Source organism: Rattus rattus, chromosome 12 (genome assembly GCF_011064425.1).
Source record: "Rattus rattus isolate New Zealand chromosome 12, Rrattus_CSIRO_v1, whole genome shotgun sequence".
In the NCBI taxonomy this organism is placed as follows: domain Eukaryota; kingdom Metazoa; phylum Chordata; class Mammalia; order Rodentia; family Muridae; genus Rattus; species Rattus rattus.
The window spans coordinates 3,591,909-3,617,171 of NC_046165.1; the positions used below are offsets into that span (position 1 = coordinate 3,591,909).

Below are 25,263 nucleotides of genomic sequence, written 5' to 3' on the forward strand. Positions count from 1 at the left end.
AAGCTCCTGGGGGAGAAGGCTTGTCCTGAGTTGGATGAAGTCTGGAAGGGACCGCAGACCTTTGTATTTACAGCTCCAAAGAAACGCAAGAGCAGAGAGCGCCCCAGTCTCATGGAGACCGTGCTCAGATACCAGAGGCTTTGGTGGAGTGGACCCTGAGCCGTGCCTAGAGCCGTGCCTAGAAGCCTCTGCTCTGAGTTCCTGTCTCTGCCTGGTGGCTTTAGCCTCATAACCTCCTTGTAGAATCGTTATTACTACTGTTCAGGGCTTGTTGGCCTCCAGTCTTGAGGCCATTGACAGAGGAGACAGTGTCCTTTTAAGATTGCCCTGATTTGACTCTTACAGGCCACCACACGTTACAGAGTGAAGGAAAGTACAGCCTAAAACCCAGTCTGTGTTCACCCCTGTAGAGGCTCTGTTTCCCTAACTTGGGATAACTTTCTCTTTCCTCCAGTGGCATCTGATTTTCATTTAAAAAGAGGTTTGTCACAAACAAAACAGAACTACATTCAGAAACTGCCTGTTTATTATCCTGCTTCCTATTTTCTGCTCGAAATACTAAGGTGTCACCTTTTCTGTGATGTGTGTGCATTCATGTGTGCACGCCGCGGTCACAGGTCCGAGGACAGCTCTCAGCAGTTGGTTCTCTTCTGCCCTTTTTTAATCCAAGGATCTAACTTGGGACACCAGGCCTGTCTGCCCTCTCACCCCAGTGAAGCCTGCTGGGTGGCAGCTGGCCTTGGCTTCCGCATAGTGGGCTGCAGGTCCACCACACTCAGATGTTATCACTTCAGGAGCTTTGCATGTGGTCCAGGGTTGCCTGATGTTATGTGAGTGGTTGGTAGGTGTGACTTGATTTCCCCAGGAGCTCACGCACAGGAAGTATGACGGCTATACACCTAGTTTATCCTCTTCTTGTTTCTGGATCTGTCTCCTGCTGAGACACCTAAGCTGGCAGCTCTAGTGGAAATGTGATAGGAGCCACATAGAGAATTTCACTTACTTTAAAAATATTTTATTGATTATTACTGGGAGGGTGCACGTGCCCTCATGTGGATCCCAGATCAGGATTATGTTGCCAGGCTCACAGCAAGCACCTTTGCCCCACATGTGAAGGTTTGGATATTTGGATCTTAACATTGGCTGCCTGTCTCTCTGTCTCCGTGTCGTTGTCCCCCACCCCACCCCTCTGTGTGTGTGTGTGTGTGTGTGTGTGTGTGTGTGTGTGTGTGTGTGTGTGTGTGTGTGAATTTTTGTGGTACTGGGGATTTAATTCTTGGTCTCGAGCATGCTAGGCAAGTATTCTACCACTGAGCTGAGTCCCCCGGCCTTCCCACACATGGAATTTTAAATTTTCTAGAAACTATATCAAGAACATAAAGAAGAATATGCAAAATTAATTTTAATTTTAATTAAAGTATTAACTTTAATAATTTCCTGCTTCAGCGGATAATCACCATGAACAGTTATCCAGTAGGATAGTTCACACTGTTTTCCTCGGTGTTAAACCTTTGAAGTCTAGTAGGTGTTGTGTGTTAGCCATCCTTGTCAGTTCAAACCCAGATTCCAAGTAGACACTCACAGCTTTTGTGCTGAGTGGGCCTTCCTACAGCATCAGAAGATGAAGTGGTGGTGTCTTGGTCTTGTCTCAAACATGGCTATGGCTTTGCCTTTCCCCTGGGTTCCAGCAGCCACAGCCAGTGCCCGTCCCTCAGACTTCTTCCCAGTCTGCTCCCAGGTGAGCTGTATTGGATGGTCATCCACTCACAGAAGCAACTCACACATAATGAGTCGTTTGTAGTTCTTGACATTTGAGTCCTGGATGCCGTGTCTCAAGTGTGCTGCTAAGAGGATTTACAGACCCATCTGAGTGTGGTCAGTGTCACGAAGCAACGCTGGGTGCAGTGTTTGAGGCGATTTTCCTTAAATATGTCCTTTGGGCTCAGTGCTCATCTCCTACCTTGTAGCAGTCAGAGGCAAGACGGTGTAGACTTTTTTTTTTAAAAACAAAACAAAACAAAACAAATTATATAGTCCCGTGGTTGTGACATTGCCTCTGGTGTTATACACAAGGTGTTCATGCAGACATAGGCCCTCCTTTGGGCCATGTTTTTGAATACTGCTTCCAAGGAGCTCGTCGGGTGGCATACGTATGCTGCTGTCCCAAAGAATTGCTGAGCATGGACTCACTCTAACTTGGATATGTCCCTGAGCTCTTGCAGTGTTCCTGGTCACCACCAGCTTTTTAAAAATAGGCCCTGGGCTGGAGAGGGCTCAGGGGAAGGTGCTTTCTGTACAAGCAGGAAGACCTGAGTGTGGGTCCCAACACTCATATAAAGGCTGTGTGGTGGCATATGTTTGTAATCCCAGCGTGGGAAGGGGTGGTGATTCTGTGGAGACGTGGGTAGGTCCTGGAGGGTCGCTGGCCAGCCAGCCTAGTCAGAATGACAAGCTCCTATGCCATAGAGACACTGCCTGGAAAGGAAGGTGGGGCATGATAGAGGAAGACCTTACACACACACACACCAAAGCAAGGTGGTCCTAGGTGTGACTTGCGGTCTCCACAATACCCCTTATACAGAGGCTGGTCTTTCATGCACTGTGAGTTTTTAGTTAAATCCAGTTTTCATAGCCATTATAAGCTCTTGTGTGACAGATCTAACCTGCTCATTCTTGTTCTCCAGGCAGTTTCCTTGGACTTCGAAGCGTGTGTAAAATCGCAGTGCTTTGGTTCTCCGAGACCTCGCTGTGGCAGGAAGCCATGCTTACTGACCTCTGCTTTTCCCTAGATATTCTCTGAGCGGTGGAGGAGCCTCAGCGCACTGAAAGCCCATGGCGTCCCGGTTGGTTTTTCCTTTCTTCTTCATCTTCCTTCTTTTTAAAAGTCAACGAGAGCCTTTGCCGACTCTGCGAAGAGGTGTCACGGAGGGGCCCACCCTCCCCTAGCGCCGGCACCTATCCAGGGACAGCCTCGTCGTGCCACAGCCAGATGGAGTCTTCTGATAGGGTGGGGGAGGGTCTTCTCCTTCAAGCAATTATTTTATTTTTTTATCGTTTTTAATTTTAATCATAGTGCACATATTCAAAGAAAGTATCTTTAAACACAAACAGCCCTGAAGTGTATATTTGGATTGTTCTAAGGCAGTTGAAGACGCAACCTCAGGTATCTCTTTGTATTGATAGCTCCTCCCCCGGGAGACGGAGAGTCGCTCTGGTGGATCGGTGTACAGATTGTATATAGCGTCATTTTTACCGAAACCCTTTTGGCGTGCATAAGGATCACTGTGTACACGTTGGCCAAGTGCTTCTGTAGATAATGTCTGTGGAGTAAATATTTGACAGGCCAGAACTTGAGTCTTATTGCCTTGCCTTTATTACGTGTAAATTTGAATTTCGTGACCAGTGATTTGGATTTTATTTTGTATTTACAGGGTCTGTCATTAATAATAATTATCCCCCCCCCTCGTGGAACACTCCCATTTGTACCTCAACAGATGCAAATTTCCCTCTCGTTCACCCTACGCCCCTTTTGGTACACTTAGAAGTTTTCCTTTTTCCATCAATGGTACTGTTTCTTAGTGTTTTCAATTGGAACATATCTTGTCTCACAGAGCTTTAAATTATTCTTTAAGTTTCTTCCGGATGAAGTGCTCTCATCTAACACCTGTGTTGGGTTGTGCTGCCACGTCTGTACCAGATGTCCTGTCTGACATCTTCCATTGAATCTTGTAGTACAACCTGCGTATCATCTTTCCCACCTCAAAGTGTCTGAATGCTTACACAAATAAATTTTATAACTCACTCATTTTGCATACTATTCTTGAAACATGGCTCCACAGGGCAGATGAGGATCTGCTCTGTGTATGGTTGAGGAAGCGTGTGTGTGTTGAGACATGTTGAAAGACTCCAGGAAAAAGTGCCCAGATGTCAAACAGCCAAATGTCCAGGTTATCTCCCTATGCAATTTGTGTGATTGGTTCCTGAGTTATGACCGATGTTGCAGGTTTGTGAAACTGCTGGCCTCTTGCTGGGGACTTGGAAGGATGGTTTTGCCTCTGCTCAGGGAGCTGGGTCTGCCAGCCAAGCTCTCTGTTCTTGTATATGGCAGAGATCCCTTTGCAGAGTGGGAATCCCCTGGTTCTCAGAGCCCGTCTTGCCAGTCTCACTCAGACCTGTGTAGTGTTTTTGTTTGTTGAAGTTAATTATTGTCCTCCTGTTGAAGTGTTAGGTCTTGAGAAAGACAAAGGGTTTTTGGAGCAGGAACTTTGGGTGAACTTGGTGACATCAGCTCGACCTCGTGCTGTAGTGTTGCAGGAAGGCAGGCCAAGGCTAGAAGTGTTGGGTGTGAGACAATTGCTTAGGTTTATTAAATGGGGACTATTAAATTGTGATAGTCTATTAGAAGTAGTAGATTTTGGGCTGGAGTGAAAATTTTATCAAGGATACATTTTGGCTAGGGGAAATAGACACAATTGTTTTTTTTTAAAGAGTCTATGGGTCATGTGTGCAGTTCCCTCAAAGACCAGAAGAGGGTATGAGATACCTCTCCTGGGGACTGTAGTCACAGGTGAGCTGCCCTGTGCATGCTGGGAACTGAATCTGGGTGTCCACAAGAACAGCCTGTGTTCTTAACTGCTGAGCCATCACTCTGGCCCCAGTACAGTGTTATTTTATACCAAGAATGTTACCTGGAACAATAATTTGAGGATATTTTGTGTTTCTAGAGTACTTTGCTTTGGAGTTTTTTTGTTTTTCTCTTTTCTGTGCGAGGCTTGATGTGTAAACCAAAGGCTGTTGCAGGAAAGTCACCAGATGAACCTGCTGTGCGGAGAGCTGTTGACCTGAAGGGTGTCCCCAGGGACTACAGGCATGTCAATGCAGAGAGCTCGTCAGTCTTACCAGCGGGTCGTGCTACAGTAGCGAAGCCATGGTCTTTTTTTTTCCCCCCCAGTGCTGGTACATGAGCCAGGACTTCTGTGTGCTTGGGTCAGTGCTTTCCTGGGCTTCCCCTGCAGTCCCTGCCCTCCATCTTTAAAAATGTAACAGTATGGCTGAGCTGCTGAGAGGACCAGATACTATTTAAGCATAAGCTTATGACGTGAATGTAGGCCGATCCTCTGCACTCAGTCGGCCACAAGGCACGGTTCCCATCTCCTGTGAAAGCAACAGGTGGTTCTTTGGGAGTTTATTGGAAACCTTGCTGGGGATGTGGGGTTGACAGTTTTAAAGTGGATTGTCTGGTTATATAGTCTCCTCTGTGTTGTACACTGTAGCACAAAATAAATTAGATGTTCTGTGGACGTTTCGTTTGGCTCTGCAAGCTGTATTCATGTGTTCACTTCTAGTTCTTTATTCAGAGCAGGACCTATCTCAGAACAGCACTGGTACCCGTTTCACATCATGGCCACTGTGGGTGAGCTCAGCATCACCCAGAAGTCCCTCCACAGTGTCGTATCACGGCAACCATGCCACCAGTCTGGGAAAATGAGCACCTAGAAGAGCAGTGAGGCAGGCTGACTGCTGAGCTCTGGCTTCTGGGACAGGTTGTCCTTTGGGTGGTCCGTGCTGGCCCTCGTGAGTGCTGAGATTGCAGGCGTGCCCCATGTTGGCGTCCGTGATGGCTTTTCCCCATTATTGCTGTCCCAGTGATGTGGAATCACCTGTGCAGACTGCGAGATAGTAGGCTCCTTCCTGAGCTGCTTGGCATGGTTCCGGGTTCTGTATGTTGTGTTTTATACTATTCTTTGGCAAAACCTGTAATCATATATGCATTACATTTCTTAAAAAACCTGGCTTCTGTGTTTCTGCTACAAAATATGGCAATGAAGGTGGATTCCTGAGCACGCATATTGTCGTGCGAGGTCAATAAAGCTCTGGAAAGCTGTTGTCTTGTGTTGTGGGTCTGTCAGACTCCGGCTCTTCAAGCAGCCCTGCTGTACACTTGACTACTCTTTCTCTGCAGCAGTATGGGAGTCTGGAGTGCCAGTCACGTGGGGAGAATTTGTGCTTACACTGCCGGAGAAAGAAGTCCTCGACTCCAGCCCTGTGAGAATTTGGTGACTCAGAGGGAGCCTGTTCCCAACACTGGGTGCCTGGTGATGGGGTCCTCCTAGATAATTTGTAGCAGTGTCTGGGGAGCTTCAAGATCTGTCCCTTCTCACTAGGGTGTGCCTTCTGCCCAACCCTTTACTCATCAGTGTGCTACAGTGTTGCATTTCCCCAGAAACAGTGTCCCTTCCTACCTTCCTATCCACCCAATACCTCCCTCTGCCCCCACACAAAGAGAAGACACAGGTGGTGGTTTTGCCTCAGACTTGTGTGTGCTGGATCGTGGCGTGAGGTATTTTTATTCCCTTTTGTTAGTACTTAGAACCATCTGGTACATTGTAAGGCAAATGATTGACACATCTTACTCCTCATCCATGTGAGTCTCTGACACCAGCCGCAAACCCTCAACGTTGGGTCTGTTTTCAGGTAAGAAGGCCCTTGCTGGGGTGTAGGGCACAGGGAGAGGGGACTGCTGACCTGGCCAGCTTGCATTATAGCAGGCTCTGTGCATGAAGGGAATGGCAGCCACCCAGCCACCCTAGAGAACAAGCAAACATTTTTCCACTGGGAGGCTTAGGTAGTGTTTGGCAACCAGGTCCCCCAGAGGAGTCTGTCCAGGATGTGGGCTGTCATCCTGTCTGTACCCCGTGCCCAGAAGGAATGAGTATAAAAAGAGAAAGACTTGAAGACAGGCACAATAGATACTATTAGAGAATGTGCGGGTTCAAACCAAACCACGGCCTTGCGGGGAGTTGGGGCCAATCACCAGGATTGGGACTACGTACCATTTCCATACAGTGCTTCTCCAAGAAGCTCACTCAATGCCCCAAAATGTAACAGCACAAATGGCCCCAGTCAACAACATACACCTTCTCATGCTTGTGAAACAGACAGCAAAACACGGCCTAGGAGCCCCCACTGAACACACCACGCGCAGGGCGGTGACGCCTACGTATTGCACTGGGTATCAGCTTCTCCACAGAAAACAACCCCACTACATTTTTGTAAATAGGAATCACAAACAGTTTGGTCGACTTCCACCAAGGAAGTGGGTATGGCGACCAGGGTCTCCCTGGAGCCAACCCCTTTAGTGGGATGGAGTACTCCACAAATTGCTTATTCCAGAAAAGTGAGTCCTACGGATGTCCTATTATAAAAGTAGAAAGACTGGAAAAAAATGAAATCCAAAAATGATCTCATTTACTTAAGACTGCGCCATGTGTTTCGAACACTGGGAAAATCTGTTTGGAAAGCCGCAGTCTGCAGGTGAAAAGCCCACTCGCCATGTGTTCTCTGATACGGTGAAGGGGCGTGGGGCCCTGCGCTGGATGCACTGCAGGGCGAGGACTGTCGTTTGGCACTCTTGATGACACTGTGTCAGTGCTGGCACAAGCTAAAGTGCCCCTGGAGAAGGAATGGCAAGACAAGCCCTCCCACGCCCTAGGCCTGGAGGGAAAGGCTGTCCAAAGAGATTAGTACTGGGAAAGACAATGTTTGGATATCGGCCTGTAAAGGGAGGTGGGCGAGAACCACTGCAGACCGTCGGTGTGCTCACACAGGTATGGATTTCACTGGATTTCACGGTATCCTCCAGGAAAGCAGCTGTGGATGGTGCGGCAGTGGGCGTGTCCAGTGGGCGTGTCCAGCCGTCAGTACAGGTGAGATTCTTTGTGACTCAAGCTGTGGGCCCGAGAGGCTGAGCTGGTGGCACTTCGGATCACTTCCATCCACCTGAAACGAACGGAAGGGACATAATCACTTGGGTGACTCTGTACGCCCATATCGGGCTTATAACAAACAACGCCATTAATTGTTACTTTCAAAGACAAGTAAAGTCCAGAGCTCATCAAAGAATGCCCTGTTCCTCGAGCAGAGGGTCCCTGACGTGGTTTTAGGGAGAGGTTTGGGAACTGTTGGCACATTTCACATACAGCGGGCAGTTTCAAAGACGACATAAGGGGTGCATTCCCAGAGCCATCCTGCCCCACTTGATGGGCCCATCATGTTGGACATTTGCAAGAAACCAGGGAAGCACTGGATCTGGGACAGGCCGAGTCTGCACATGGCTAGTTGTTACGGTTGAAGATGTTACTAGTACCAGGATTCGAGGACATGTTCAGAATCATCTGTCCCAAGGCACCTGGTCCAACATGTCTTGAGCATGGGTAAAGACCACCTACTCTTGGGATTCAGCATAAGTCTTAGAAGGATCTCAGCCAGTGATTCTCACCATCCCTGTTTTTGTTGCTACTTCATAACTGGTTTTCCAACCCCATAACTGGTTTTAGTAGTTATGACTTGTACTGCAAATATCTGAGTCTTCTGACAAGTCTCAGGCGACCTTCTGTGCAGGGGTCGAGACCCACAGGTTGAGAACTGATTTGCGTTGAGCCTTTGGGGCTTGTTTGCGAGTGGTTTGGTTTAGGGGATGCTGGCTGGTTTCGTGGACATTCTCCAGGGACTGCTTCTGGTTGGCCTGTTGATCTAGAAATGCTTTGGGCCAGTGAGGGAACACTCCATCATCCCGACAAGTAGCAAGCACAGAAGAGAACTTGCTCCTTAGGGGCGGGGGTCTGGCATGTCGAGACCTCTGATTGTTACTGCAGTGCAGTCATCTTGGTCGTCTTGTGGGGTGCTATGGGATTCATTTCCCGAAAGCCCAGTTTCCCCTCGGAATGTAAATTTCACGAACAGCTTTAAGTCAGAGTTCACACCCGAAAACCGCAGGCAGCCTTCTGACCTGGTCTCCGACCTCTCCAACGCTCGGCTTGCTTTCTAAATGGGGTCTTTAGCCAGAACCATCCTTTGGGGCCATTGTGGCCACTTGGGCCCTTTCTCCCTCTTATGTGTGTGTACCTGCTGCAGCTTCCTGGTGTAACGTGCACATGGTAGGGTACCAAGCAAGGTGTTGGCATGTGCTGACCTTACATGGTAAGGGCTGTCTTCTCTACGACGCCACGCTGTGGGGCTAGGAGTGTGAAGCAGACCCACAGATTGCACACAAACCACTCAGGAGAGACCAGCCCTGATGTCGGGATGGGGACCACAGTCCTGCAGGTGGGCTGTGCAAACATGGGGCAGGGGGGTACACCTACCTTTCAAATGTGTATTCGCTTTCAGCCCTGAAGTAGTACACGTGGGACTTGAAGTGCAGCTTGAACACATAGTCCTTGTGGATGTTCTCAGACTCTGAGGGGATGGTGAGTGAGTAGCCCAACAGCGGTAGACTGGCCAGGGGGTGACTGTCCTGCAACGGAGTACAGAGGAGGCTTTGAGGAAGCGGTCAGTGGTGTTAGATAGGGCTGCTGTTCTAGCCAAGGCTTCCAGCTTGGGGATACGCTGAATTGGAGGAAGCTCATCTTGAGCAGCGTGCCGTTGTCCCTGCAGGAAGAGGCATGCTCTTGTCTCCTCTCTTAAGGGCCAGTCCATTAGAACAAGTCAGGCATCTGGCTAGGAGGACACCCCTGGGTGTGTTCACCTTAAGATAATGTATGCACGCCTTTCTCCGTCTCTGCCCCATACGTACCACGGTGTGTGGAGTCGAGAGGTCTGCCTTCCTGAGTCTCGACTCAGAAGGGCCAAACTATTCTCTTTCTCGTTACTTTGGTGTGATGGTTGAGCACATATGCTTTAGGCTGCCCTCTCGTTTTTATAAAGCTCTTGTCCCTCCCAGCCCTGTGCTGACTTCCATGTCAGCCTGTCTCTTCCCTTCTCCCAGGAAGCTGTGGGATGGAGAGCTTACCCAGCCTGGTGCTCTCTTAGATGCTGTGAGTTGTCCACCAGCTTGTTTGTCTATTCTCTGTCCCCGAGCATCTGTTTATGTCTCCTCTTAAGTTCAAGAACACCAAGAGGGGCCTCCCAAGACTGGCGCTGACTTCTCTCTCCTGCCTCTTATTTCTTACGCTGGCAGAGTAAAAGGCTTGCTTTTGCCGCCTCCCCTCACAGAGCAGCAGCTAGTAAGACAGCTTGTCTTTGAGTAACTGGATGTCAGGTTCATTTAGAGCTGAACATCTCCGATGAACATGGCTGATCCTGGAACCCTGCATTTCCCTACATCGGATGCTTTGTGCCCGTCAGGTGCGGCAGGCTCAGGCTCAGGGAGCCGTTGCCCTGTGTTGAGCAGGCATACTTCAGGTTAGGGCCAACTGCCCCGTGTGGGGCGCTTACCTGGTGCGATTTGTAGAAGAACAGGCAGAAGTTGGTGAAGACCACCCACAGCTTCTGCCAGCCATTGCTGTTCTTGAACTTTCTCAGCAGGTTCCCAGAGAGCTGGTTCTGAGAGATAGTCGGGTGGGGGAGGGGTAGGAGGTGGTTAGAAACAGATCAACGGCAAGCGGGGGAGTCGGGGACAACCCTTCCGTGGCATTCACCGCATCTCAAGAGCCGGGTAGCCTCTGTGGGTGGCTCTGCAGTCCCTAGCACTGAGCACAGGTTTCCCACAGCAGACACCGTTCGTCATCAGGCTGTATGAAGAATTCCTGTAGCTTGTCACAAGTTAATCCCTGCCCTCCCACAGGTGTGAGTCCTTGAAGTCACCCGTGGATGTCATCGGGGAGTTATGTGGTCAGTCAAAGTGGGGCTGGGAAGGGCCCTCGGTCCTATGTGAGTGGCATTCTAAGGAAGTGATTCGGGGACACCAAACAAGAAGCAGAGGTTAGAGTGGGCGTCTGCGACCGGATGGCCAGCCAGTGAGCTTGAAAGCGCACAAGCATCCCCACAGGGAAGAGGGCCTCGCATGCAGGCTGGGGTTCTGGATTTCTACCACATGAACTGTGAGAAGTCATCTAACTGGGACTCAGGTCTTTCCCTGGAAGATGCATGTCTGTCAGCATAGACCTCTGGAGTGGTTCTATGCTGCCACCTAGTGGGAAGGTCCAGAAGCCACTCTCCCAGTCACCACATCCCGGCATGCTTGTTCATGAATCCTTGCTGTGTGCAGTGAAGGCCAGGACGCAGCATAGAACTGCACCAGCTCCAGACAGGGGAGAGGTCTGTGTCCACCTCCTGACAAGCCAACCGTTCACCCTGCTGTTACGTGACATGAGCGGAGGGCAGGGAAAGAAAGCGGGAGGTGTACAGCAGTGAAGGCTAATTGGTGTCACCTGGCGGTTCATGGAGAACGGTTAGATTGGCAAATTGAGCATCTGTTACCTCACAGCTCAGCATCCAGGGCTGAAGGGGCAGCTCTGTAGCACATTGTTCTTGCAGGAGGCCTGAAGTGGGTTCCCAGCACCCACACCCGCGGATCATAATGGTCTAGTCTCAAGGGGATTCAACACCCCCTTGGCTATCACAGGCATGGTGCTCACGTGCATATAACCCCACCCCCTGCTCAGACTGATGAGAGATGGAGAAGTGAGCTGAGAAGGGATTCTGTCTGAAGAGCTTCAACCATCCACCCATCTGGCTGCCACTACCTGCCTGCAGGGGGGACAGGGGAGTTCTGGGTAGTGGCAAGCCTTGTTGCCCATGAGACAGACCTAATAAGCCCTTCTGTCTGGCCCTCCTTTCAAAACTCTCTCGAAACAACGTCACTGGTCTGTTACTGGGTCCCCTCTCACTAACCCCAGTGAAGCTAGTGTCTGGCCTGTCACTTGTCACAGCACTCTGCCCTCTTAAAGCTGAGCCCACGTTCACATGGGTGGCAGAATCTTAAAAGTGAAGCATCTAGGAAGTGGGGCCAAGAGAACTTCCTGCCAGCATCACACGGTCCGCATCCTCATGGAGCGGAAGAGCTGCTTCTAGGAGGACTGCCTCCCAGGACGGTCGTCCCCAGGACGGTCCTCCCAGGATGGTCCTCCGATGCTTTCAAGCACAGGTCCCCGTCTCTACCGTGACCTGCCTCACCTGCAATGCCCTCACACACAGGCCAAGATGAAGGGTGACGTGGAGGAAGGGCAGCAAGTGGCAGCCTCTTACTGGGCAGGCTTGGCAGTGTGATCACAGGACACCAGGGCTAAATACTCACAGGAAAGGGAATGTGTATGGGAGTGCCAGGGTCTTGGCTGGGGCCCCTTGAAAATGTCTTGGGGACACAGCTATAGTAGGAAACTCTAAACTGGGAGGGCCTCCTGTGGAACACCATTCCAAGACTCTTTGGAGTATCCTAAGGAACGTGCGTGTACATCTCCAATCTCTAGATCAAAGAACCAACAAACCACTACCATCTTTGGCTCAGTCACGTGACATTAGGCGGCCCAGACATGCCAAGAATTAGAACTTTGTACATTTTAAAGAACCGCTGGAGTCTTTTCTGTAGAAGCGTCCCCTCTTACCCCCTCGGGGCCAGAGTTGGAGACATTGAAGACACAGAAGGCATGGGCAGCCACACAACTGGAGGGGACCAGGGAGCCTCGTAGCAGCAGGTGCTGTGGGCAGTGCGACAGGAGAGAACTTTGCTGTTCCCAAGCCTGCCAGGTCATGCAGTGGCTACTTTGAAGTGGGATGTAGAAAGGTCTAGAAGGTGTGTGTAGTGATCCAGTGCAAGGCTCACCTTCAAAGCAACTTTTCAGGCACAAGTTACTGAACCCATCTGGCAACGCCTGCCCTGGGGTCCCTTCTTGGATGGGTCCTGTGAACTGTAACCGTGCCCTGCTAGAAACACCTCGTCCCCTTTCAGACCTGGCTACCCCCTGGGTACCTTATTCCACAGCTGCCATGGTGTGTGGGGGGCTATTGGTTGGGTATAGGCTATAGAGGAGCAGAATCCCTTGGCTGACTCCACAGAAAGAAAAGAAAATGTGGAGAACAAGGGAAGTGAGGAGGCTCACAGCAGCAGGAAGCCAGGTGAGGGGGAGCCGTGCCTCATTTAGGAAGGAAAGTGCCACCCTGCCCCAGCTATAGGGTGGCGACAGCTCCTTATACCCTTAGGCTGGCTGTTCTGCTCCCTGCTGATCACAGAAAGGCACTCAGTGGCTGGGCAGAGGCGCCTAGGTAAGCTCCAGGCTGGAGGTGAAAGCTAGCTCAGGTCCCGTTTCCATACCTCCACGGCAATGCTGAAGTCCACCATGGAGACGCTGGTGCTGCGATGCCAGCACACGTGCACCATGGTGTTGCCACGGTGAGGGGCCTGGCGCTCCAGCGAGGTCCGAGAGGCGCTCAGGTCGTCCTCTGACTCCTGGTCAGCCGCTGTGGCTTCATCCGGGGACTCTGCAGGATGAAGGGCAGTACTGGTGTTTCTCTTCCCTAAGACCAGCCTGGAGTGATGGCAAGGCTGCAGGTAGGGACTCCCAGTGTGGTCCTCCAAGGGACCTCCCAGAATCCCCCCTGCCCTGGCTGGGGATCCTTCCTGTATGTAGACACTGGGCCTGCTTACCCCTCTGTGAATACCGGCTAATACGGGGCAATGTTGGCTTGGAAGAGATGACCCCTGGTCTCATTCTCAGGAAGGATCTGCTTTTAGACAAGTTTCTTCTCCTTTAACACTGATCCCTAAAGCATGGATAGGAGGCCTCCCTGCTAAGGGTTCTGTGTATGGTGTTCTGTGAAGCAGAGCCCTCCCTCTCTCTCGGGGGACAGTCCTTGTATGGCCTTGGGCTCTGCCAGGAGGACGCATCCACACCACTTACTGTTGTCAGGGGGGCTGCTGGCGAGGAGTTCGGGGGTGGGCCCATTGCTTTTCTCAGCCAGGTCAATGGCCATCTGGATGTCCTCCAGCCATTTTTCCATCTCTGATCGGGAACTGAAGACAGAGACGACATCGGCTTGTCAGACCACAGCCAGTCAAAGGCAGGCAGTAAGAGGTCGGGTTCAGTAGTTACCTGGCGGCCACGATGATGGACTGCCGCTGGCCCCGCAGGGTCAGGCAGTGGGGCACGCCCCACTCCTCCTCACTCTCCTCGATCTGTGGAAGGAGAGTGTATCCAGTCACCGCTGGGCAGTACGCCAGGCACCTGGTGCATTTGTGGACACTCACCAAGCTGGCTACCAGACCAGCAAAGACAGAAGTCAGAGGGGCTCAGGCCCCAGAGGAGCCGTTTCCACAGTCAGGGAGGACGCTCTAAGGCAGAACTCAGAAGGCCAAGGGACATTGCATTAACTCCTTTTGACAGCCCAAATACCTCCTCTCTCTCCACCTTCTGAGAAAGTTGACATAAGCCAGGTCCTTGTGCAGAGGCAGGTGCCCTGTAGATACCTGGTGACCTGGATGGTGTGGGGCCTGCCTACGGTCAACCTTGGTGAGGAAGATTGGCGTTGTCCTCACTGAATAGGCAGCTAGGACCAGCCAAGAGACAAGAAGGGCAAGCTCGTTTCATACGACCCACTCCCTCCCCAGATTCTACAAAGACCATCCTGTGGCCTCACATGGGCAGACGAGACCATGTGTCCTTGCTAGTGGACTCCCCGAAGGATCTGCTTTTCACAATGGGGACATGCCCGCCCTGGACACTCACCGTCATGCCATAGAGCGGGAGCTGTCCGTGGACTTTAAACTGATTAGATGCCGTCAGTCCCCGGCTGGTATACAGCAAGACGTCGTTGAACTAGGGGTACAAGCAGAAGCATGTGGGCCGGATGGGTCCCTCTTACCTCCCAGGTCCTCCCAGAGGAGTGGAGGAGGGCTAGCCTCAGGACCTTCCTTGCCACTGGCAACATGGTCCTGGGACTGCCGAGGACAAACAGGCCTGCCCCACTCACCAGGAAGAACATGCGCTGTTGAAGCCCCTTCCCGGAGAGCTTGCTGAGGCTACCCAGGCGGATGAACTCCTGCAGAGAAGATGGACCTCAGTTTACTAGGAGGGTGAGAGTCTCGGTGGTGCCTGCGTTCTGGCCTCCTCAGCCCTCACCCTGCTCCATGACAGTACACCGCTGAGCAGTGATGTATGTGTGTGTGTGTGTGTGTGTGTGTGTGTGTGTGTGTGTGTGTGTGTGCGCGCGCGTGTGCGTGCTTGCTGTTCCCAGCCTCCTTGCTGTGAAGTCATGGCTAAGTGCCATCTCTCTCCTCCCCAGCAACCTTGGCAGCAGGCAGCTGGGGGACAGGGAGGATAGTACTGAGGGTGGAAGAATCTTCCCCATGGTCAACAGCCGTGGTCTTTAGGGATCAGTAGCTGTTGAGTGTGAATGAGCAGCACAACAGAATCTGAAGGACTTTGCCTCTCCAGCCTTGCGTTTCTTGAACTCCAGATTCCCAAGAGCCCGTATCTCACAGGAGCAGGCATATCAGCAGACAGTGTTTTTAAGATGGGGTCTTTCTCTCCCCCTTCCTCCTTCCTTTTCCAAGACAAGGTTTCACCACATAGCCCTGGCTGATCTAGAACTTGCTATATAGACCATCTGGTCCGAGTGGAGTGTGACGGCTGAAATTCTAGGTGAGGGAGGCAGGAGGACCAAGAGTTTGAGAGCAGCCTGGGGTAGAGATCAGGGGCCAAGTGTGCCAGGACCGGGCTGGGGCAGGCTAAGAACACAGCCACCCATCCCGTAGAGAACCAGGTAGAATGTCATAAACGATTGAATGATTATATCTCCTGAATGATGGCTCCCCCTGCCCCCGAGGAGCTTAACAGAACAAATGTGGGCTACTTCCTATCTCCCCATCCCCACTGGGCTGGAAAGAATGTGCAACATTAGCCACACAAACCCTGAGTGAGTTTCCGACATGGCGTCAGCAGGGCAAGGGTGCTAACAGTGTAATCGAACACAGCTTGTCCATAACTGTTCATCCCATGGAGCTCGGACCATGTGTGTGTGTGTGTGAGAGAGAGAGAGAGAGACAGACAGACAGACAGACATAGTATTGGACCCTAAACTTTCTCTGTCTTTGCAATGTATGTGTCTGTATGGGCCTGGGAGGGCGGGACATAATTAAGCACATTAACCAATCAGGAACCAGAGCTAAGTGAGTGACTGCTGGCACACACAGCAGCCAGCTTAGCCTTCCAGCCCTTACTCTCTGACACTACCCAACACCTTGTGCCTACCCTTCCTGGGATCACAAGATTGTCAATGCCAATCAGATCCTTCTTGAGCTCATGCAGCTTCTGGAAGTTCTCCATCTTGATCATGGTACCGTGCAGCTGTGCCACCATCTCTGTGATCTCTGCCAGCGCAGCTGAGGAAGGGAAACAGGCTGCAGCTTAGCGCAGACAGACCGCAGCCAGGCGCTCAGGACGCGCTTATCCCAGGACGCTTTGCCTCAGCCAGTGCGCCACGCTCCAGGCCCGCTCCACCCTCAGACATTACTACACAGTTTGGTCCAACAGACATTTGCTGGGCATCCAGTGGTCAGCAGGATGGGAGGAAGCTCAGAGGGGAAAAAGGGTGTCTTAGCCCCATGGTGCTCATGCACAGAGGTGCCCAGGGGCAGGCTCTTCACTGGTTGGTCTCTGTATCTAGTCACCGATCAGTCAGGCTGCCTTACGTCTTAACAGGTGATACTCGAGCCCATTTAACTTTTAAGGACGAACGCGCCCCACTAGTGACTAGAGAAACAATGCAAACTGGCCAGGCCTGCAGAGGGGTCCCAAACCCTGCCCTGCGGTTGACTCGCTCAAAGCTGGGAGAGGCCTTTAGCCATCTCATCCTGGCACAGCTGACGGTAATGCCAGTGGTGTGAGACAAGATGGGAGAGAGCAGCATTTAGGCAGAGGTCAAGGCGCCTGCCCTGGGTCCCCACAGTGGGCCTGTGGTGGGAGTACTGAGTCTCAAACAGGCAGGTAGGTTGGGTACAAAGACAGGGTGTGTGCTATCGGGGAAGAAGAAAACGTATTCTACCAGCATCACCTTCCCATGGGGAGATCAGCTGGAACCATCACACAGGATGGAACCCTGGGACGCTACAACATTAAATGGCCCAGAGGCCCCCAGTAAGCATAGCATCCTGCTGTGGGCATGAAGCACAGTGGCGGGGGTGCTGTGCACACATCCTTACCTCTGCAGTCCCTGAAGTCGGCATGGTTCGGAGGGTGGTGCTTGCACAGCCTCTCCAGGACCTGCTTGTAGTGCATGAGCCGGTGCAGCGGGCGCAGGAGGAAGGTGTTGAGCGGCAGGTAACACACCTTCTGCAGCTCGAAGTCTCGGCAGAAGTGTTCCAGCCGCCGGGAGCCCTTGATGGAGGTCTCCAGGGCCTCCAAGGCCTCGCTGTGCTTCCAGAGGTGGGCTGCCAGGTGCTTAGGGAGGAAGCAGATGGTCGTGTCAGCACGTGCCCACCGGCGTGAGTGTGAGAACTGAGGAAACCTTTGCACCTGTGGTTTTCACACGTTTTAGTTCTCGCATGTTGCTGCTTTATTATTTCAACGAGCTACTAAGCAGGACACAGAAGACTCCGTGAAGGCAGTGACCCATTTAAGACGCACCTACATTAGGAAATGGATGAGCTACGGGAGGAGCTTCAGAGGCCTAAATGTTCTCTGGAAAATTAGAGGCAGTGCAGGGTGGGCTTGCGAGGCCAGGCTCCACTTTCTCTGTGTGCACTTTCAAGGGCCTTTGGCATATGTGGGCTGATGCTGGCAGGTGGGTAGTTCACGTTGTGGGCTGGAGCCCACATACTGCAGAAAGACCTGACTGTCATACGGGGGATAAAACCATAGGCTAGGCTGTCCTGGTCATGTTATATTCAGTGACACGTTCTGACACGGTGACAGCACTGTGCAGAGCTCAGCTGAACTCAACACACACAGTGAGGGCACATGCTGCTGTGCACTGGCCAGAGAGCCAGCTTAGCATGTGCAAACGCAGACTGGTGCCTGGGCGGGGGGGGGGGCGCGGGGGGGGCCGCGGCAGCAAAGACACAGAGAGCAGGCATTGCTGCTAACCCAGGGCGCTACGTTTCTAAAACGGTCTGCTGCTTCCCTCCACACTTCCTAAGAATTCTTTAATACCAACAATAAAGACCAGAATAAAACAAGATGATCAAACAAACCCCATGCGACTCAACGCGCTCCCCACGACGGCCGCCAGTGCTCCCCACAGACTATTTTTGTTTGGCTTGCGTAGAGTCCCACACTGCAAATCCTTGCGGTTGGCATGGTGCTGAAATGCCATAGAGGCTGGGGAGGCTGGCCGAGCAGAAAATGTCGGACCATGGACTAAGGGCCAAGGTACCTAGCACAGAAGGTATATTTCTAGTCTTCCATGCCGGTTAATGGAGAAGGCAGAATTAGCAGCTTTTGGTGGAAGGGCAGTGGGGGTCCTTGGCAATCAGGGCTGAGAAGGCCTCGTGGTGGCTGGTGATGAGCATCAAGGAAATGCCCCTGGGAGTGGGAGGAAGGGACAGACGAGTCTCCCCCACCACTCCTGAATCCTGCAGCTATGCCCCAGGTAAGGGAGAGCTAGAGTGGTCTGAGAAAATGGTGGCTGGAGAAGAGCCGTCTTGGGATTGGCCAGTGACTGGGGGACAGCTCTCCAGTCACACCATGGAAGAAAGAAGCTACTGGTCAGGCTGCATCTGTACCATTTAACCCCAGGACACTCTGCAGAAGATAAAACTGAATCTGTGAGAGACCCAGTGGCAGGCACAGCGAGCTTAGCTCAGATAAGGACGTACGCTCACAGCCCAGGCTGGCCTGGAGCTTGAGGTCTTCCTGCCTCGGCCCCCTGAGCAGCTGGGATCGGAGGACAGTGCCGCCAGGTCCACAGTCATTTTTTAAGGCATCGATTAAAAGGACTCTGTATGACGTGGGACTTTTCTTCACACTCGGAATGTCTGGAACCAAGAGTGAGCCCCAAGCGGATAGAGGCCGAGACAGTGGTGATACTGCAACGCTGCTTCATCAATCTTAGCTGTATTAGTTACATCAATGGAAAACATTAAGAATAGTGAAAACCATGAGTGTTTGGAGGGGACCCTATACACACTGTACTGAAAAAAACAAAATACATTTTTAAAAGGCTCCTACAGATATAAAGATGCCCGTTCTTCTAACCCCGAGTTCTGTGCACCCACCTCACAGGGCTAAGATGCGGCTGTGGGACTTGCCAGGGTATGCTTGCCTTCCTGGATTGATTCCTTACTTCACAATCTAACGCAGCCTCTCTCTGATGCTGCCCCACACTGCAGCACGGTGTGCTTTAGATATGGTCAAACACGGATGCTTCAGGGTCTACTAAGTTACATGCTAATCTTCATTAAGAAAGTGGGGAGGGCTGAGGACGTGGTGGTGAAGGAGAGTGCTTTGTGATGTGTAATGAGGCTTTAGGTTCAACCTTACAGCACCAAGAACATGTGTGGGCACGCACTCACACACACACGCACACAAATATCATGCACACACATGTGCACACACATATCATGCACACACATGCACACACACACGCACACACATATCATGCACATACATGCACACACGCGCACACACACACCCCATACATACCCACCATATACACCCCATAACAACACACCACCCCCCACACAGATACCCCCTCCACACCCACACAACTGCACCCCATACAGAGCAGGAAGTTGACAAGAAGTGTCTTGAGCAGCTCTTCATCCCAACACAGACAAATGGAATAAATTCAAGCCTCACAGAACTGTGGGTGCCCTCCTGCACAGTAGGTCCTCTTTACCACAGACAGCTGGCTGCACCACAATGGTGGTAGCACATGTGGCTGCCTTCTTAGGGATCATTCCTTTCCTGGGACAGTTATCAGGGACTGAGGGACCAGCGTGCCCCAGCTGCTGAGATTTGACATATCTTAAAAAACGCAAACACAGGTGTGTTCGGCAGACAAGCCGTGTGAATCAAAGCAAAGCCTTCTGGGCATTACAAGGCCTCACTGATGTGTCCAAATGGACAAGTAATAGTCTTAGACAATGCTAGGAGAGGATTGTGGGTTAATGCGCCTTAGCTCTCCTGGGTACACTTACATTATAGATGCTGCTGTTTAAAAATGGGTCGGCCTTTGATGGGTTTGAAGACACGGAATTTACTGGAAGGCCTAGATAGTCTGGCATCTAGGGCTTGGTCGCACAGTCAAAACGACTGAGGAAACATTCAGCAAAAGCATTGTCTGCGTCGTGGCTAAGGTCGTGAGTGACCTGTGTATGAGTCAATGCCCATGGCTTATCTGTAGTGCAGAACTTGTGAACCAGAGGTTATGCTTTCCCCAGTAACGTGAATAGAAAAGTGAATGGTCGGACTGCGTGGTCACCCCTGGGTGCTTTGTCAAGCTTGACAGGTCAGGTGACCAGTACCCTCTCACCCCCACCCTACTCACCTTCATGCCCTGAATGTTCTTCAGCATGACGTCCCCGATTCTTTGGTAATCTCCTCTGATGTGGGCGTTTGAGCGGCCTTCCCTGGGGCAGAGAGATGGACACGCAGAGTTAGCAATGAGACACCCACTTGGACGTCACTCTTCCGATCGCCAATCTGGATTTCTCCCCCGTGGTTCCTATGTATTTTTCTGGGGAGCAATAAGTGCTGGAAGACTCCTAAGTTCGCCCCTGGTTCAGTAGAGAATTCCTCTACTATCCAGGCATGATTCCAGTACTTGGGAAGCTATGGTAGGAGGGTTGTGAATTCAAGGCCAGCCTGAGCTGTATGGTAAGACCCTGTCTCAAAACCCAAACCAACAAGAGATCTCCATTTGTTTTACAAAGAGAACCGTGGTTGGGTCTGACGGAAATAATTGTTTCCTTCTACACATGGGTCATGAGATCAGTCAGCATAAACGACACTTGCACCAGTTGGCTTATGAACTAATTCCACCCATGGGACCGAGAGACACTCACAGGGAGCAAGACACCGCCCCCAAATGAGGGACGCTGTTCCCAAGAGCCAGAAGCAATGGACCTCCTGTAAAGCCCTAAGGAAGGAACATTGTGACTGAGGACTGTCAGGAGATCCATTCCTGGAGTGGGAGGGGCAGATGACAGAGTGGCAGGATGGGTGGCCAATTGGAGTGGGCGTGGGGCCCTCCCTCACACACACACAGGCCACAGAGGTCTCTAGAGTGCTAGGGCACAGTGCCTCAGCAGGCATTCCTAACTCAGGGCTCAACTAGCAAAGAGAGAATGGTAGTGTATTTGCTGACCATTGCCCTGTGAGCACAAAGCTGAGCGGCAAGCTGTATCTTTGTCATTTTATCTCTAGCTTGCTTGTCATGAGGCCATGAGCTTGCACTTGGCCGTGGCAGTTTAGTCTTGAGGGCTACACTTGTACCGCATGTTCACCTCCTAATTTAGTGGTAGGAATGGAGTAATAACCTAGGCATACCCTGACATCCCCTGGTAAGGCTAGCCAGAGGCAACTTATAGGCAAGAGACAAGCTAAACAAGAGGAATGCTAAGAACCAGGCACGGGATGTCAGACTGAATGCAAGTGCTGCCCAGAGAGAGAAAACAACAACAATGACAAACAGCGGGGGTGGGGCAGGGTGGGGTGGGGGGAGCGGAGGTTTAGAGAGATCTGGGAGCTCCTGATCCTCCAGCAGCGAGGAGAGATTTCTGGGGGGGGCATGTGAGGCCTCTATCTGTGGCTCACCAGGGATCTGCGGGGGATGGGGTAGGCAGGGTGTGCACAGTCCTCATAAATCAGGTTCAGGAGCAGTCACATCTGCAGACTAGAAACAGGGCCACCCTCACCCTCTGCCCCAGGTCTTGACAGCGCCACTCACGGGCACTACTGAACCCGTTCAGATGTGGCATGGAGCACACATGACACTGCTCGAGGACCGGGAACACAGAGAGCGCCGAGGCAGCGTGAGGGTGTACCTGCTGTGCTCCCCAACCTTTCAAGCCTTCAAGCTCCATCCTTCCTCCTGGCAGCCGTAACTACCATGCTTCCTCTCCTCTCTACTTAAACCCCGATTCTTTCCCCCCTGCGCCCACCCCTCTGCTTACGAGAGGAACCCCCTTTGCTGCCTCTCTTCTCTCTGCTCTTACGGCTGCTCCCAAGATGGCTGTGTCCTTTGAGGCTCCATAAAGAGCCACCCTCCCTTTCTGCTCTCTCCTCCGACATCCAGGTTCTCCTCTGCTACTCTCGGCTTCAATCCACAATACCAATTCTATAAGTTACTGTTCTTCAAGCCTGCTGACTCGGGGGTCCATGTTTCTCAGACCTTTAGATGACCTGCTGGGGCCAACAGGACGCCCCTGGCAATCCTTGGCTTAGTGCTAAGTCCCGTAAGGCCTGTTCACTATCCCCTCTCTCCCTGGGAATCTATGCTGTCTCTGGCATTTTGGGTTATTAAAATGGCTGGTGAGTATACCATGTGGCCATTTTGCCAATCCTGTTCTGGTTGATAATTTAATGATGGTTGCTCCACCTATCTATACACACTTGACAAAAGGAGGGAACTGGCTTCACGGGATGTTTCTGCCTGAGGGACACCATCCGATGGTCAGAGGTGTTCCTGCTGCACCCTCACCAGGATGCCTCATTAGAATTGCAAAGGTCTCCCCAGCCCAACACCTTTCATACTGGTCCAAGAAGATGTTCCGTCAAATGAAGACTCTTCTGCTATGCCAGGCGGTCAGGTTCTTCACGAAATGGCACAAACCCACTGAACAGAGGGGAGACACAGCTCACCCTGAGAGTTCCCGGAATCTACATGGACGGCCCAGAGTTTGCAGACAGGCAGGCCGTTTCATGGCAGAGGTTCAAAGAAGGACAGTTAACTGTTTCCAGGACAGTAGTTGGGGCTGAATGGGCAGGGATAGATCCAGGCGGCTACTAAAACAAGAACTTCCTCCTGCATGGCTTAATAACAGCCCAGGACAAAATCAAGTATGTGCAGGGAAGGGTAAGGGGGTGGGGTGGGGCGGCAAGCTTAATACCTTCCCTCCCGCCATTAGAGGTGTGATCTCAAACGTGTGGGGATCCTTCTGCCTCCCTCAGCTCTCCAGGTTCCAGGCACAACAACGACAACGACAACGACAATGACAATGACAACAATAAAACAGCGTGGGGAGCCAAGGTTTACAGAGATCCGGGAGCTCCTGATCCTCCAGCAGCAAGGAGAGATTTACTTAAATCTGTTTACTTAAAAAATGCACTGGTATTAAGACCTTCAACAGGGGACTTCCTTCTTGTGTCTACTTGCTGTCAGAACACATTGTCTCTGTCTCTCTGTCTATCTCTCTCTCTCTGTCTGTCTCTGTCTCTGTCTCTGTCTCTGTCTCTCTCTCACACACACGCACACCCCTGGATTCTTACTGTAGAGACAACACTGGGTGTGAAGTACTAATCAAAAGCAGCAGGAAGCCAAATTTGCAGGGCATTAGGTCTGGGTGATGTCATGGGAATAGGCTGCAGCTGTCTAGAGCTCTGCACAGCATAGCACATCTGTCTGCCCTGCCTTCCCACATCAGATAGAGCCCTGAGGCGGAGGGTCCAAACCCAGGGCAAGCCCACGGGACTGGGAACAAGCCTCAAAGTCTTGCTGCCTCACGAGGGATTCTCCAAGTCGACACGTCTAAGGCATTTATCTTACTAAGAACGGCCCGAAGGTCATTTTATTATCAAGAACATGAAAAAGTAATTATAACTTGTCCAGAACATCCTCTGGATGTTAACCCCAGAAGAAAAGGGTCCTTGTTTAGAAGGCAGGGCCACGTATTTGCTGTCTGGATAATTACTGCACTGTAACAGCCGAAAATTCTTTTGACAATTTCACTTAGGACAACCATGATCCACACAAAGTGATTAATTTACTTCCAGGAACATCTATGTGTGACCTCACGTGCAATGTCTACAATGGGCACACATGGAGACAAATAGCATGCATTTTTGGGTTTTCTGGTCCTGAAGGAACACTTGGACCCTTGTGAGCTGGTCAGTCACTTGGCAGTGGATGGACCAGGAAGGAAAGAGAAGGAAAAGGGCATGAAAGCGACCAATCACCAGTGGGCAAGCCCAACTCACAGTAAGGCTCCCTGGGTCGGAAGCTTATCTCCCAGCAGCTCTCACAGGGACAGACAGACAGATACTGCAGGAGCTGCTGGGAAAGCCCGACCTTGGTTCTCCTGCTCAAATCCCAACCTAGGTTCAATACACAATCCACTCAGAACCTGGAATGAGGTGTCTCGCAGCATGCCAATGGCCTGTCGCCACGCCTCCCAGTTCTCCATCGAGGGTACAGGAGGACTAGCTCTGAGGACCAGGTTGGAGACTCCTTACCAGTGAGAGCAGGGAAGGACTCACTCTGTGTCTCCAGTAACCCAGTGCAGATCTAAGCATGTTCATAACCCCAGTCCCTTCTTGTAACAAAAGGTCTATGATAAAAAAAGCTTGCTTTTTGCCTCGAACCAGGAAGGGCCTTCGAGAATGAGGGGCAGGGTATTCAGTATTCAGATCAAAATCTGACTGGACTCAAAGGGCCGAGGTCTCCTCTGGGCCTAAGTAGGATTTTCATCTTTAAACCAGGGCAGTCTTTTAGCGTATCCCACCCAGGCCTGCTGCGAAAGCTGACTGGATATAAAGGACCATTCCGCTTGTTTTCTGAGGCTTTGTGAGGGTGAGGGAAAGTAAGACAGCATATAGCCAGCGCAGACAGGGTTAAGGGGAGCCAGCTTGCAGCCACCTGCAGTACCATGAGTGTGAGTGGAGTCGGCGTGCAGGCAGGGGCAGTACCATGAGCAACACGCCTTGGTGAGTCTATCTCTAGACAGCTTCTCTGTCTACCTTGGAGGTGGAGGTGGCTGTGTGTAACATTTTGCAAGTCATCTCGGACATGAAATTTCAAAGTTGGGTGGAATGTCCACCTTCCCAAGGTGGAATCTAGGTGACTTTCTCTGAGTGTGTTTGAACAGCTGAGTAAACAGGACTGTGCTTTCAAAAGAAAAAAAAAAAGCGTCTCAGCCACATCATTAGAACTCATCAAACCAGTTACGGTTTTGAGGAAGGTGAAAGGTGGCTTTGGCTGGTCTGGCGTAGCCCCGGCCTCAACCTTCTGCTTGGGTTTGTTTGCATGGCCCAGAGGGACAAGAGTGTTGGCAGACTGGGGATGGCTGAAACATTCCAGAAAACTGTGATTTCTGCCCTGGGTTTTCCCACCGTTGACAGTCCCCCGTGGGCACGCCAAGGGTTGAACCACACATGTACCAAGTCTGAGAACCTCTGGTATGGAGAAAACTTTCTATTTTTTTCTTTTAACAGTAATAATGGCACCTGATTTAATTCCAGTACTCTGAAGGCAGAGGCAGGGGGATCCCTGTGAGTTTCAGGCCAGGCCAGCTTAATCTACAGAACAAGTCCCGGGGGAAAAAAAAAAAAAACAAACCAAAACCAAACCAAATCAAAACAGGAGAAAAACCCCCAAAGCCAGAAAATAGCA

The 25,263-nt window shown here is 51.4% G+C and overlaps 2 protein-coding genes across 3 annotated transcripts in view; one reads left to right on the forward strand and one right to left on the reverse strand.

Annotated features, from left to right (window-relative positions):
* Nucleotides 1-5,885, forward strand: part of Stk24 (serine/threonine kinase 24) — a 97,511-nt gene extending 91,626 nt beyond the window's left edge. Inside the window, exon 11 of the mRNA XM_032917339.1 lies at nt 2,790-5,885. Within this exon, the coding sequence (XP_032773230.1) occupies nt 2,790-2,826 (37 nt within the window). The 3' untranslated portion in view covers nt 2,827-5,885. The remainder of the gene's footprint in view (nt 1-2,789) is intronic.
* Nucleotides 5,886-6,298: 413 nt separating this feature from the next.
* Farp1 (FERM, ARH/RhoGEF and pleckstrin domain protein 1) overlaps nt 6,299-25,263 on the reverse strand; it is a 73,248-nt gene continuing 54,283 nt past the window's right edge. Inside the window, exons 15-25 of one of the 2 annotated variants that reach the window (XM_032917338.1) lie at nt 20,203-20,284; nt 16,916-17,153; nt 15,966-16,096; nt 14,686-14,754; nt 14,442-14,531; nt 13,809-13,891; nt 13,617-13,729; nt 13,031-13,197; nt 10,216-10,323; nt 9,144-9,295; nt 6,299-7,779 (exon numbers count right to left, since the gene is read on the reverse strand). In XM_032917338.1, the coding sequence (XP_032773229.1) occupies nt 7,698-7,779; nt 9,144-9,295; nt 10,216-10,323; nt 13,031-13,197; nt 13,617-13,729; nt 13,809-13,891; nt 14,442-14,531; nt 14,686-14,754; nt 15,966-16,096; nt 16,916-17,153; nt 20,203-20,284 (1,315 nt within the window). In that variant the 3' untranslated portion in view covers nt 6,299-7,697. Of the gene's footprint in view, nt 7,780-9,143; nt 9,296-9,477; nt 10,324-13,030; nt 13,198-13,616; nt 13,730-13,808; nt 13,892-14,441; nt 14,532-14,685; nt 14,755-15,965; nt 16,097-16,915; nt 17,154-20,202; nt 20,285-25,263 lie in introns of those variants that run through there. The other variant, XM_032917337.1, reaches the window with a different exon arrangement.